Source organism: Elephas maximus, chromosome 3, assembly GCF_024166365.1.
Source record: "Elephas maximus indicus isolate mEleMax1 chromosome 3, mEleMax1 primary haplotype, whole genome shotgun sequence".
Taxonomy (NCBI): Eukaryota; Metazoa; Chordata; class Mammalia; order Proboscidea; family Elephantidae; genus Elephas; species Elephas maximus.
In genome coordinates, this window is record NC_064821.1 from 9,583,971 (window position 1) to 9,596,412 (window position 12,442).

General features: G+C 55.2%; 3 protein-coding genes across 3 annotated transcripts in view; 1 reads left to right on the top strand and 2 right to left on the bottom strand.

The window, feature by feature from the left end:
* Positions 1 to 44: 44 nt before the first annotated feature.
* On the bottom strand, positions 45 to 2,050 carry ALKBH7 (alkB homolog 7). Its single transcript, XM_049876574.1, has 4 exons — positions 1,781 to 2,050; positions 693 to 866; positions 463 to 587; positions 45 to 264 (listed from the first exon to the last, which is right to left on the bottom strand). The coding sequence occupies exons 1-4, from the start codon at positions 2,000 to 2,002 to the stop codon at positions 102 to 104; spliced, it is 684 nt and encodes a 227-aa protein (XP_049732531.1). The 5' UTR covers positions 2,003 to 2,050; the 3' UTR covers positions 45 to 101.
* Positions 175 to 12,442, top strand: part of ACER1 (alkaline ceramidase 1) — a 93,985-nt gene continuing 81,717 nt past the window's right edge. The window contains exons 1-3 of the mRNA XM_049875206.1: positions 175 to 285; positions 744 to 882; positions 1,439 to 2,142. Coding sequence (XP_049731163.1) covers positions 175 to 285; positions 744 to 882; positions 1,439 to 2,142 — 954 coding nt within the window. The remainder of the gene's footprint in view (positions 286 to 743; positions 883 to 1,438; positions 2,143 to 12,442) is intronic.
* Positions 3,247 to 8,933, bottom strand: CLPP (caseinolytic mitochondrial matrix peptidase proteolytic subunit). Its single transcript, XM_049876573.1, has 6 exons — positions 8,470 to 8,933; positions 8,302 to 8,373; positions 7,576 to 7,672; positions 6,135 to 6,322; positions 5,773 to 5,878; positions 3,247 to 3,910 (listed from the first exon to the last, which is right to left on the bottom strand). The coding sequence occupies exons 1-6, from the start codon at positions 8,665 to 8,667 to the stop codon at positions 3,738 to 3,740; spliced, it is 834 nt and encodes a 277-aa protein (XP_049732530.1). The 5' UTR covers positions 8,668 to 8,933; the 3' UTR covers positions 3,247 to 3,737.

Sequence of the window (12,442 nt, forward strand, 5' to 3'; positions counted from 1 at the left end):
ACCCGGGATTCCCCTGCAAACTCCAGCCCCAGCAAACGGAGGTGTGGTGGTCGCTTCTCCAACTTTATTCGCACAGTGTCCTTGACAGGTGGGAGGAAGGGTCAGCTGGCTGCGGGGGGCTGTCCGGGCTCTTCTGGCCCCATATCCTCAGGGGCTGAGCGGCAGATCACGGAGATGCGTCGGGCCCGGGGAATCCGGCGCTCCCCAAAAAAGGAGTCTTCATCCCGAAGGATCTCGTGCGAGAAGTCATACCGGGCGGAGCCCCTGCAAGAGAAACCCCAGGCTGTAACTCGGAGTGGGGGAAGCCCCTGTCCAGCAGTCCTGGGTCCTAGGCCAATGGGCAGCTAGCGGCGCCTGCTGGGTCTGCGGGATGGAGGTAAAGGTGGTGGCTGCTGCCAGGGCTCAATGTGGGCGTCAGGCAGGCGGCCCGTGGGGGGCCGGGGACCCTCGGGCTCGCAGTACCTAAGGATGTAGAGGGAGCCTGGCTCTAGCAAGAGTTCCAGCCAGTCTGCGGGCTCCTGAGTGTGCACCAGCCGCATGACGCTGGGGGACAGCAAGGACAGGCCGGCGATGGTGGCTCCGCAGAACTGCACGGGGGAGTGGGGATGGGTCAGGCCGCTGGCCCACACCACACACACACACACATACACACACCCACCCACGGGGAGCTCCCAGGCTCTGCCACTGCCCACCTTGACGCTGTCCACGTGCGGCTTGATGTAGCCCCGCGGTTCCAGGTCTAGCACGTGCACCCGGGGGAGCAGGGCCTGCCCCGGGTCAAAGGCGGCCTCCCGCACGCGCTGCAGGATGCCCTGGCTTGCCTCCGACCAGCGCGACTTCTCGGTCTCTCGGAAGCCGTGGATGGCCTGGCAGAGAGCGCAGGTCACGCCTGGAGGCTCCCGGGGGAAACAGGGAAACTGAGGCACGGAGGGGCAGACTGCAGTACAGGGGCCGCTTCACCCCGGACAGGACATGGGGGTTTCCAGCATGATCCTATCTAGGCCCCCTCCCCAGATCTCAAGCCCCTCCCTCATCCCCGCCCCAGGCCCCATCTAGGCGGGACCCCAGTCCTTTGGACCCATTCTCAGGCTCCAATTTAGTTCCAGACCCGCCTCAATACTCAGTTGTCTCAGTCTCCACGCCCACTTGATCCTACCCACGTCCCCTGTTTCCACCCATAAGCACTGACCTTCCCTTAACTCGGAGCCCTGGAGGCGGAGTGGTTAAACATTCCGCCGCTAACCAAAAGGTCGATAGTTCGAATCCACCAGCTGTTCCTTGAAAACCCTATGGGGCAGCTCTACTCTGTCCTACAGGATCGCTGAGTCGGAATCGACTCCTCAGCAACTTTTTTTTTTTTTCCCCCTTAACTCACTCCTCACCCCTAGTTCCCGCCCCTAATCTGGCCCTTTCACAATTTTGGACCCCTCTGCCCCAGGCCGTGGTCCCAAACTCACCATAGTCCAAGGTTCCAGGCCCCGCCCTCTCGTGGTCCCGCTCGCTCCTGGCCCCGGCCCCCAAAGCTCCAGGCTCCGCCCCAGCCCCACAGACCGTCCTATCACAACGCACCCTGTCCCAGGCCCCGCCCCGCACCGCCATGGCTCCGCCCCAACTGCACAAACCCGGCTCCTGAGGACAAAGCTCCGGTTCCGGATCCTAACCCCGTCGTGGCCCTGTCCCCGCCCAGCCCCACCTCCAACGCTCCAGGGCCCGCCCCCAGCCGTGGCCAAGCCCCCAAGCCCCAAGACCTTAGGTCTCCGGCCCCGCCCCGGCCGCTCACCGCGTCCCAGTGATCGTATTCGTAGCGGCGTCGACGCAGGTCTGCCTCCAGCTCGCGGCTCAGCGTCTCCTCCTCGGCCGCGCTTAGGAAGCCAGGCCGCACCACGGCCGCGTCCCGCAGGCGGCTCAGCACGGCCGGGCCTGAGCCCCGCACCCAGCCCTGCCCAGGCAACGTCCGCAGCGCCAGCCGCCCTGTCCCGGCCATGGCCCGGAGCCGGGTCATGGAGGCGCCCTGGGTCAGCGGAACGCCCCCGTCCCGGAGCCATTGGCTGTGGCTGCGCCAGATCCTCCACTGATTGGTTTTCCTCCGAGTCCCGCTCCTCGCTCAGCTCTATTGGCTACTGCTCAGCACGCCTTCTCAAGGTATTGGCTCCCCTCAGAGCCCGCCCCTCTCCAGCGCTATTGGGCGCTAGCCAGCGCCATGTCTCACCTTATTGGCTGCGCCGCAAGTCCGTCTGCAGAGCAGGTATTTTGGAGGATAAAAGCCCAGCATTGCAAGGCGGGGGCAGGATCTGCCCTGAGCCCGAGGGCAGGGGTCATAGAAGGTTTGGGGTCAAGGCTAAGGTTATGGAGTCTTCTGGGGCTAGCGGTTAAGGGTGGGGTACAGTCAGACTGAGACTAAGAGGTCAAGGGTGCAGGGGTCAAGGGACCGAGGTCAAGGCCAGGATCATAGAGTGGGATGAGTTTGCAAAATTAGGGGTTGCAGTCAAAGCCAGGTATCGTCAGTTTCTCCCAACGGGATCATTCCCACCAACATACAAAGACTGGCGGTCTCCCTGCTTTAAAACAAAATAAAAACAAAAACTCTTCTTAATGGTAGAACTGGAATATTACCCTTTTGCCCTTACCATTTGTATGTGAAGGAGCCTTTTGGTGGCGCAAATGGTTAAGCACTCAACTGCTAGCCGAATGGAGTAAGTACAGCCAGAGTGTTCCTTAGAAGTGAGCATGGTGAGACTTCATCTCCCATACTTTGGACATATTATCAGGAGGGACCAGACCCTGGTGAAGGACTTCATGCTTGGTATAATTGAGTGTCAGAGAAAAAGAGGAAAACCCTCAACGAGATGGACTGACACAGTGGTTGCAACAATGGGCTCAAACATAATGATTGTGAGGATGGCGCAGGACCGGGCAGTGTTTCGTTCTGTTGTACATAGGGTCACTGTGAGTCAGAACCGACTTGTCGGCCCTATCGACAACTACCTGAAAGGCTGAACCCACCAAGAGGTGCCTCAGAAGGCAGGCCTGGCAATCTGCGTCTGAAAGGTCACAGCCTAGAACACCCTATGGAGCAGGTCTACTCTGCACACATGGGGTCACCATGAGTCGGAATGGACTTGACAGCAGCTAACAGTACTGCCTGTCATTGTGTCACACTGTGGTGGCATCCATGTTGCTGTGATGCCGGAAGCTACGCCATTGGTATTTCACATACCAGCAGGATCACCCATTGTGGACAGGTTTCAACACTTCTAGCCTAAGACAGACTAGGAAGAAAGGCCTGGAGATCTACTTCTGAAAATCAGCCAATGAAAACACTATAGGTCACAAGGGTCTGCTTCACAGCCAGTCACGAGAATGGCACAGGACCAGGCAGCGTTTTGTTCCGTGGTGCGTGGGGTTGGCATGAGTCGGAGGCCTATACGATGGCAGCTAACAACAAAGATGTCTGCTGAAGGAAGGAAGGAAGGGTGACTCTCGGGCTCGGGGCCTGTGTGAAGCCCACACGTGTACACTCTGTGGTGGGACAGCAAGGGAAGGCACACAAACGGGGAGCAAAGACCACAAAAGGTTTCATTTAAAATCACAGCATCTGAGCCAGGCTACCCGCCCCAGAGGCACCCCCAAATCCAAAGTTCCTCAAGGGACTCCAGGCTCAGCAGCAAGAGGGGAGCAGGGCTGTAGCCTCAGGGTCCGCCCAGCCCTCGGCTCTCCTGGAGCGGGAGGCCTGGCTCTCAGGAGCTTGCCGGGGCAGGGTCTGCGGCTGCCGTCACCACCACGGGCTCCTTCTGCACCAACTCAGGCTCGTCTTCGCCGTCCTGGGGCGGGTGGACCAGGACCTTGTCCAAGATGCCAAACTCCTGGGCCTCCATGGGGCTCATGTAGCGGTCCCTCTCCATGGCTGACTCTGGCGGGGGAAGCGGTGTATGTGGGGTTAGGAGCAGGGACCCCAGAGCCGGGTTTGGATCCCCATTCTGCCACTTCTTCCCTGTGTGACCCTGGGCTTCCCCTGTGTCTCGGTATCATTTTTGATAAAATTCCTATTTCAGTTCTCTCTTACTTTTCATTGATGTGTAACATGTCCAGTTACTGCTGAGTCAACTCTGACCCCTAATGACCGTGTGTGCTTCCAAGTAGAAGTACCTCCACGTCCTTGTCAGCATGTGTTACTGTCAGAATTTCAGCTGTTTTAAGTGGACTAATGGGAGTTCCCAGGGGGTGCAAATGGTTAAGTGCTCGGCTGCTGGCCAAAAGGTTGGTGGTTCGAACCCCCCAGAAGTGCCTCGAAAGAAAGGCCTGGAGGTCTTCTTCTGAAAGGTCACAGCCTTGGAAACCTTATGGCGCAGTACTTTGCATACATGGGATTGACATGAGTCAGAATCAACTCGATGGCAACTGGCAACATCAGTGGATTAGAATGGTGTCTCCAAAAAAAAAAACCAAACACGTTGCCCTCGAGTCGATTCCGACTCACAGCGACCCTAAGGGACAAAGTAGAACTGCCCCATAGAATTCCCAAGGAGCGCCTGGTGGATCTGAACTGCCAGTCTTCTGGTTAGCAGCCGTTTCCATAATGGTGTCTCAGCGTGGTTTTAATTTCCCTTTCCCTGAGGAGTGATGATCACTTCGGAGCCCTGGTGGCGTAAAGGTTAAGCACTCATCTGCTCCCATAAAAATTACATCCTAGGAAAACCTGTGGGGCGGTTCTGCTCTGTTACAGGGGTCGCTGAGTTGGAATCACTCGACGGTACACAACAACGATGATCAATGACAGTGAGTGTGTTTCTTATGTTTATTGGCCATTTGGAGTTTTTTATTTTGAAGACCCTATTTGAACCTTCTGACCTATTTCAATGAAGTTTTTGTGGGCACTCTGTAAGTTAATATTTTTAAGGTGCTTTGGACAGCGAGGAAACCCTGGTGGCGTAGTGGTTAAGTGCCAGGGCTGCTAACTAAGAAGTCGGCAGTCTGTAATCGGCCAGGTGCTCCTTGGAAACTCTATGGAGCAGTTCTACTCTGTCCTATAGGGTCGCTATGAGTTGAAATTGACTCAACGGCAGTGGATATTGGTTTTGGACAGTCAGTGGGTCTCACTGGGGGAGGTTTCTCCCCCAGGCGACATTGAGCAGTATCTGGAGATACCTTTAAGGAGCCTGGTGGCGCAGTGGTTAAAGTGATCGACTGCTAACCGAAAGGTCTGCGGTTTGAACCCACCAGCCGCCCCATGGGAGAAAGACGTGGTGGTCTGCTTCTGTAGAGATTTACGGCCTCGGAAACCCTATGGGGTTGCTATGAGTCGGAATCGACTTGACGGCAGTGGGTTTGGTTTTGGTTTGGAGATACCTTTGGTTGTCACAATTGGAGGGCATCTAAAGGAGCTCTGGTAGTGCATTGGTTAAAGCGCTCTGCTGCTAACTCAGAGGTAGGTGGTTCACATCCACCAGCCGCTCTGCAGAAGATGTGGCAGTCTGCTTAAAGATTACAGCTTTGGAAACCCTATGGGGCAGTTCTACTCTGTCCTATAGGATCGCTATGTGTGGGAATCGACTTGATGGCAGCAGGTGGGACTGGCATCCAGTGGGTGGCAGCCAAGGATGCTGCTAAACACCATACAATGCACAGGACGGCCCCCGCCACAGAGGATGATCCAGCCCCAGCGTCAGCGGTGCCGCGGTTGGGAAACCCTGGCTGAGCAAATTGTCCGGCATGTACTTCTGGGTTACATTAAATTAAGAGGAGCGGCCGGGGTCCGCCTGGGCGGGCACTCACCGATCACCTGCAGGCTCTGTTTGGTGTGTTTGGCGTAGATGCTGTAGAGCTGCTTCTTCAGTTTCATGATCTCCTCCGCCTGGATGGCGATGTCTGTGGCTTGGCCCTGGGGGGCATCCCAAGGGGCATAAGACGGTGGAGTCAGTGTCAGCCCTGCATAGGGACGGGGCTGCACATGGGACCCGGGAGCCCTCCTTGGGCCTCGAGCTTCTAGTTTTTAGGAGACTGGGACAGGGCTTTGTGAGACCCTCCACGTCCTGTTTCCTCCTGGCCTCCAACGGGAGGGCTTCCTGATACACCTGACATCCACCCCCAGTCGGTCCCCCGTACCCCCACACTGGCTCACAGGGTCAGGCACTCACCCGGGCACCCCCGGAGGGCTGGTGGATCATGATGCGGGAGTTGGGCAGCGAGTGGCGCATGCCCGGGGAGCCGGCAGCCAGGAGCAGGGAGCCCATGCTGGCGGCCTGGCCCACGCACCAGGTGCAGATGGGGTTCAGGATGTACTGCATCGTGTCGTAGATGGCCAAGCCCGAGGTCACCACGCCGCCTGCAGGAGGGGCGTGAGTGAGGGGAGAGATGGCCCTTTAAACCAACCCTGTAGCCGTCCAGTGGACTCCGACCCACAGCGACCCCATGTGTGTCAGAGTAGAACTGTGTTCCATAGGGTTTTCAATGACTGCCTTTTCGAAAGTAGACCTTCAGGCCTTTCTTCCACAGTGCTGCTGGACGGGTCTGAACCGCCAACATTTACGTTAGTAGAATGTAAACCATTTGAGCCACCCAGCGACCTAGTACATAATATTGGGTGCTGTCACATTGATTCCGACTCATAGCAACCCCAGGTGACAGAGTGGAACTGCAACGTAGGGTTTTCTTGGCTGTAAACTTTATGGGAGGGAGCAGATCACCAGGCCTTTCTCCTGTGGCACCTCTGGGTGGGTTTGAACTGCCAACCTTTACATCAGTAGTCCAGCACCAACTGTTTGCGCTATCCAAGGACCTTTAAACCAGGGGTCACAAATGCAAATGCCTCTAGGAGTAGGGAGGAAAGAAACAGGTGACAAGGCCAGGTAGGGACACAAAAGGATCTTGCTCCAGAGTCAGCCCCCAGACTGACTCTGATGTGGCCCAGTGGGGCCAGCCTACTAAATTTTCAATCGAGCTAGAAATCGGCAAAGTGTGGTGGTTAAGAGTGTGGGTTCTGGGCATGTACCCTGGCTGGGCAATTTATCACTTGTGTGTCCTTGGGTCCCTGGGTAGCGCAAAGAGTTAACACACTCAGCCGCCAACTGAAAAGTTGGAGGTTCAAGTCCACCCAGAGGTGCCTCAGAAGAGAGAGCTGGCAATCTACTTCTGAAAAATCATCTGTTGAAAATCCTACGGAGCATAGTTTTACCCTGACACTCACGGGGTCACCGTGGGTTGGAGTTGACTTGAGGGCAGCTGTTTTGTTTTTCTTTTCTGTTTATCTTTTTGTGCGAGAGGGGGAAATCAACCAGTTTTAAACTGTGGACAACTAGGTCAAATTTGTTAAAAACAAGGCAAAACTAGATATGGGATCTGCAAGGCGAGTGAATTCAGCTGCCAGTTTGGACTTAAAACAAGGAATAGAGCTTTTTGGAAACTTCAAGACAGACAGACAGCTCTGGGATTCTGAAGAAAGCTATGCATCCCTCCAGAGAGAGAACACCTCGGAGCATCTTCAAGGGCTCAGGAAAGCTCCCCCTGCCCCCTGGACCTCCCTGACCTGGACGGTCTTGGTTGCGAGTCCCCCAGAGCAGGGCAGGCAGGCCGGCTTACCGGGGCTGTTGATGTACATGTGGATGGGCTTCTTGTTGTTCTCCGACTGCAGGAACAGCAGCTGCGCGATCACCAGGCTGGCCAGGCTGTCATCGATCTGGAGGTGGGGAGGGCAGGTGTTGTCCCCGGATTAGGCAAGGAAAGGGTTAAAGGAGGGAGCCACAGGGGTCTGGGGATGGGTCAGGGAACCAGGAAGGGGGTGAGAAGCCAAGTAAAAGGCGTTGGAAGAATTCAGGACCCAGAAGGGGTTAAGGGGTGGTTGGGACCTAGGGGGTTTGGGATACAGGAAGGGCGGGGCCAGAGGGCTTAGGGCACCAGAAGGGAAGAGGTTGGAATGGCTGAGACTCAGGAATGTGGCGGGAGAGGGATCGGAGCCCAGGAATGAGGATCCCCCAGTGCCCCAGTGCCGTCCACGAATGAGGATAGGGGAGGTCATAGTTTCAGGGAAGTCAGAGAGCTTCTGGAAGGAGTGCAGGAGGGAGTCGGGGGAACTGGGAACCAAGAAGTAGGTCAGAAGTGTTAGGGCCCAGGAAGGGGGAGTGTCAGCGGATGGGGGAGGGGTTCTGAGTTTATGGGGGGGCTATCAAAAGTAGGGGAGAGGGTTGGGACCAGAATGGGGCCTGGCGAGGAAAGTTAAGGTGGGAAGGCCAGGGGTTGGGGGAGACTGAAATGAGGCGTCCCATGGGGTCGGAGCAGAAGGGACAGACCCGGGCACGGGGCGCTCACCGGCCCCATGACGCACACGATGCGTTCCCGCAGTAGTCGTGAGTAGATGTCATAGGCGCGCTCGCCGCGACCCTGGGGCAGGAAGATGCAGGTGAGGGTAAAGAGGGACTGGCTGTCCCTTCATCCAGCCCGGAGCCCCCGGGGCTTGTCCCCGCCCGGCCGCCGTACCGTCTGCTCCACTACGATGGGAATGAGCGGGATAGCCCTGGCCGCCGTCGCGTGCAGGCTACGCTGAAGTGCCAGGCCGGGCTCGGGGGCCTGCTGCGGCGGCCGCTGCGGGAGGAAGCGTGCAGCGAGGCGAGGCCCTAGAGCGGGCCACCTGCCTGCCGCCACCCGGGCCCCCCCCAACAATATTCCAGGCCACATCCCGCTGCACGTCCGTCTCGGCTTCCGTCCGATGGCGGAACTACAACTCCCGGCGTGCTTCGCGCCCACGGAACGTGCTCACTAAGAGGCCTACTTCCGGGAAACTGGGCTGGCGCGGTTAGGCTCGGGGCTTGGGGGCGAGACTTCAGGAGGCGGAGCCAGAGGCGGAAATGGCTCCCAGCTGGAGCCGCAAAACTTTCACAGCGCTTGCAGTTCGAGTCCGCTTCCCGACGAATTCGTCATATTTTTCTGCTCTTCAGTCTTTATTTTTATAATCAGCTCCAATGCGTCCACACCGGAGTTTGGAAGTGGGAGCCCAGTGAGGCTCTGGCCTTGAAGAATTTTCAGTCTGGCAGGGGCCGACACCCACCTAGACCTTCCCAGCCGTCTATAGTCAGAGGGAGGGAGTCCAGGGGTGAGTGTTGTGGACGCTGCTTGGGAGATGGATCTGGAAAGATTTCCTAAGAGGAGCGGATATTTGAGCTGGGCTTTGACGGATGAAGAGGAGTTTGTTAGGTGAGGAAGAGAACGGGGTGGAAGTAGGAATGGTCCTGTTAATGTCTGGGATCTCTCTCTTCCTCCAGAACTTCTCAGCTCAAATGTCACTTTCTCAGAGTTGTCCCTCACTTTGTCCCCAGTTTAGACTGGTGCCTGATACATAGTAGGTAGGTGCTTATCAAATACACAGTGAACCAAAGGATCAAGAGGTAATAAGGTGGGAAGGTTAAGAGCGGAGGGTTTTGGAGGCTCAACCACCGACTTGCTGTGTGACCTTAGGTGCAGTGCTTAGCCCCTCTGAGCCTGAAGTTCCTTGGCTTAAAGATGGCAGTGATCAAGCCACTCTCACAGGGAAGGACTTAACAGTACCTGTTGCAGAGGCAGCATAGTGAAGCTGCCTGAGTTAACATCTCAGATCCACTACTTACTAGTCGTGTGCCCCTGAGCCTCAGTTTCCCCATCTGTGAAATGGTTGTTGTTAGTTGCCATTGAGTTGATTCTGACTTATGGTGACCCCATGCCTGTCAGAGTAGAACTGTGCTCCATCAGGTTTTCAAGGCTGTGACATGTTGGAAGCAGATCGCCAGGATTGTCTTCAGAGGTGCCACTGGGTGGGTTCAAACTGCCAGCCATTTGGCTAGTAGTTGAGTGCTTCACCGTTTGCACCACCCAGGGACTCCTCCCCATCTGTAAAATGAGAATAGTAATAATCACCTACTTCTTAGGGTTGTTGTGCATTAGGTCCTCAGAGTGTGACCTGAAACATCCCAAACGCTCGATTTGTATTAGCTATTGAGATGTTGGAGTCCCAGGGTGGTGCAAACAGTCAAGCAATTGGTTACTAAGCGAAAGCTTTGCAGGCCTCGGAAGAACCTGGCGATCTGCTTCCAAAAGGGCACAGTCATGAAAATCCTGTGGAGTGCAGTTCTACTCTGCAACACGTGGGGTCGCCATGAGCAAGAATGGACTTGACAGCAACTGGTTTGTTTTGGTTTGGTTATTGACGCATTAGATCAGGAAACATGGGTGTCTCAGAAGGCTTCCTGGATGAGGGTCTATTTGAAGTGGGTTTTGAAGGATGAGTAGGAGTTTACCAGGCAAAAAAATGCCTAAGTGCTGGACTCTCAACTTGATTGCGGGTCCCAGATTAGGGTAGTTTTGTACCTTGTGTGCCTTCGGGAGGCTCCCAGTCTGATGGGGAGATAGAGCTGGATAAGACACTTCCAGGCTTATGTGGTCGGGGGGCACAGAGGTAAGGATGTGGAGAGTTGGGAGGCAGCCTTGGAGTCACCCAGGGTCAAAGTCCCGGGGGGAGGCAAGCACTTACAGGCAGGACCTCATGGAGTCAGCGGTTTGGAAACTCACCTTTATTGTCACTTTTCTCGGTGGAGACGGAGGAGGTGGGTGGGCAGCTTGCTGTCCTAGTTTCTCCTGTGAGTCAGGCGTCCGCCAAAGCCTTCCTTTGTCCAAGGAGGCTGCAGGCGGTGCTGGTGGGTGGCCCTGCCTGGCTGGTTCCGCCCTGGGGAGAAGAGGCTGGGCCGCTAGCTGCCACCGCCCTCTCAGTCTCTCCCTAGGTACTTCCCCACATCTCTGCCCGCCCTGCCTCTGACATGGGGTCGTTCTTACTGCTTCTTTCCTGCCCTCTCTGCCTCCCTTCATTTCATCAGCTCCACCTGCCAAGTCGGTCCACAGTCCAACCACTTTTCACCGCCTCTGTTGTTACCTCTCAACAGCTTTCTAACAGGTGCCCTGGCTTCATCCTTGCCCCAACGCCCTGTGGTCTCCTCTTCGCTCAGCAGGGAGCGATGTAAACGATGCCATTCCCCTGCCTCAAACCCTCCGCCTCACCCCTGCCAACCTCTGCCCTCAGCTCCCTCCACCCTGCCCTCCCCACTCCAGTCCCAAGGCCACCCCACTCAGCCTTCTCCTTCTCGAACACACCAAGCTCAGTCCAGCTGCCTAGCCTTTGCCTTGCTCTGCTGGCTTCTTCACCACTCATTAGTCCCAGCTCACAAGTCACCTTTGACTTAGTTACCTGTGGTTGTTCTTAGCTGCCTTCAATTTGGTCCCTGGCTCATGGTGTCCCACGCACAACAGAACAAAATGCTGCCCTGACACGCACCATCCCCATACATGGTTGGAGATCAGACTGTTGTGATCCATAAGGGTTTTCCTTGGCTGATTTTTGGAAGTCAATTGCCAGGCCTTTCTTCCTAGTCTGTCTTAGTCTAGAAAGTCCACTAAAACCTGTTCAGCATCCTGCTGTGATTAGGTGCTGTCAAACTGGTTCTGACTCAGCGACCCTATGAACAACAGAACGAAACACTGCTCTGTCTTGCGCCATTGTTGCTATGCTTGAGCCCATTGTTGCAGCCACTGTTAATCCATCTCCTTGAGGGTCTTCCTCTTTTTCACTGACTGTCCATTTTGCCAAGCCTGATGTTCTTCTCCAGGGTCTAATCCTTCCTGATAGTATGTTCAAAGTATGTGAGACGTAGTCTCGTCATCCTTGCCTCCGAGGAGCATTCTGGTTGTACTTCTTCCAAGACAGATTTGTTTCTTCTTCTGGCAGTCCACGGTATATTCAATATTCTTCGCCAACACCACAATTCAAAGGTATCAATTCTTCTTCAGTCTTCCTTCTTCATTGTCAAGCTTTCGCATGCATATGAGGCAACTGAAAACGCCATGCCTTGGGTCAGGCACAGGTTGGTCTTCAAGGTGACGCCTTTGCCTTTCAACACTTCAGAGAGATCTTTTGCAGCAGATTTGCCCAATGCAATTCGTCGTTTGCTTTGTTGGCTGATGCTTCCGTGGGTGTTGATTGTGGATGCATGTAAAATGAAATCGACAACCTCAGTCTTTTCTACTTTTATCATGATGTTGCTTATTGGTCCAGTTGTGAGGATTTTTGTTTCCTTTATGTTGAGGTGTAATCCATCCTGAAGGCTGTGGTCTTTGACTTCATCAGTAAGTGCTTCAAGTCTTCTTCACTTTCAGCGAGCAAGGTTGTGTCATCTGCGTAACGAAGTTTGTTAATGAGTCTTCCTCCAATCCTGATGCCCCGTTCTTCTTCATATAGTCCAGCTTCTTGGATTAGTTGCTCAGCATAAAGATTGAATAAGTATGGTGAAAGGACACAACCCTGATGCTCACCTTTCCTTACTTTAAACCACACAGTATCCCCTTGTTCTGTTCTAACAACTGCCTCTTGATCTATGTACAGGTTCCACGTGAGCACAACTACGTGTTCTGGAATTCCCGTTTTCTGCAGTGT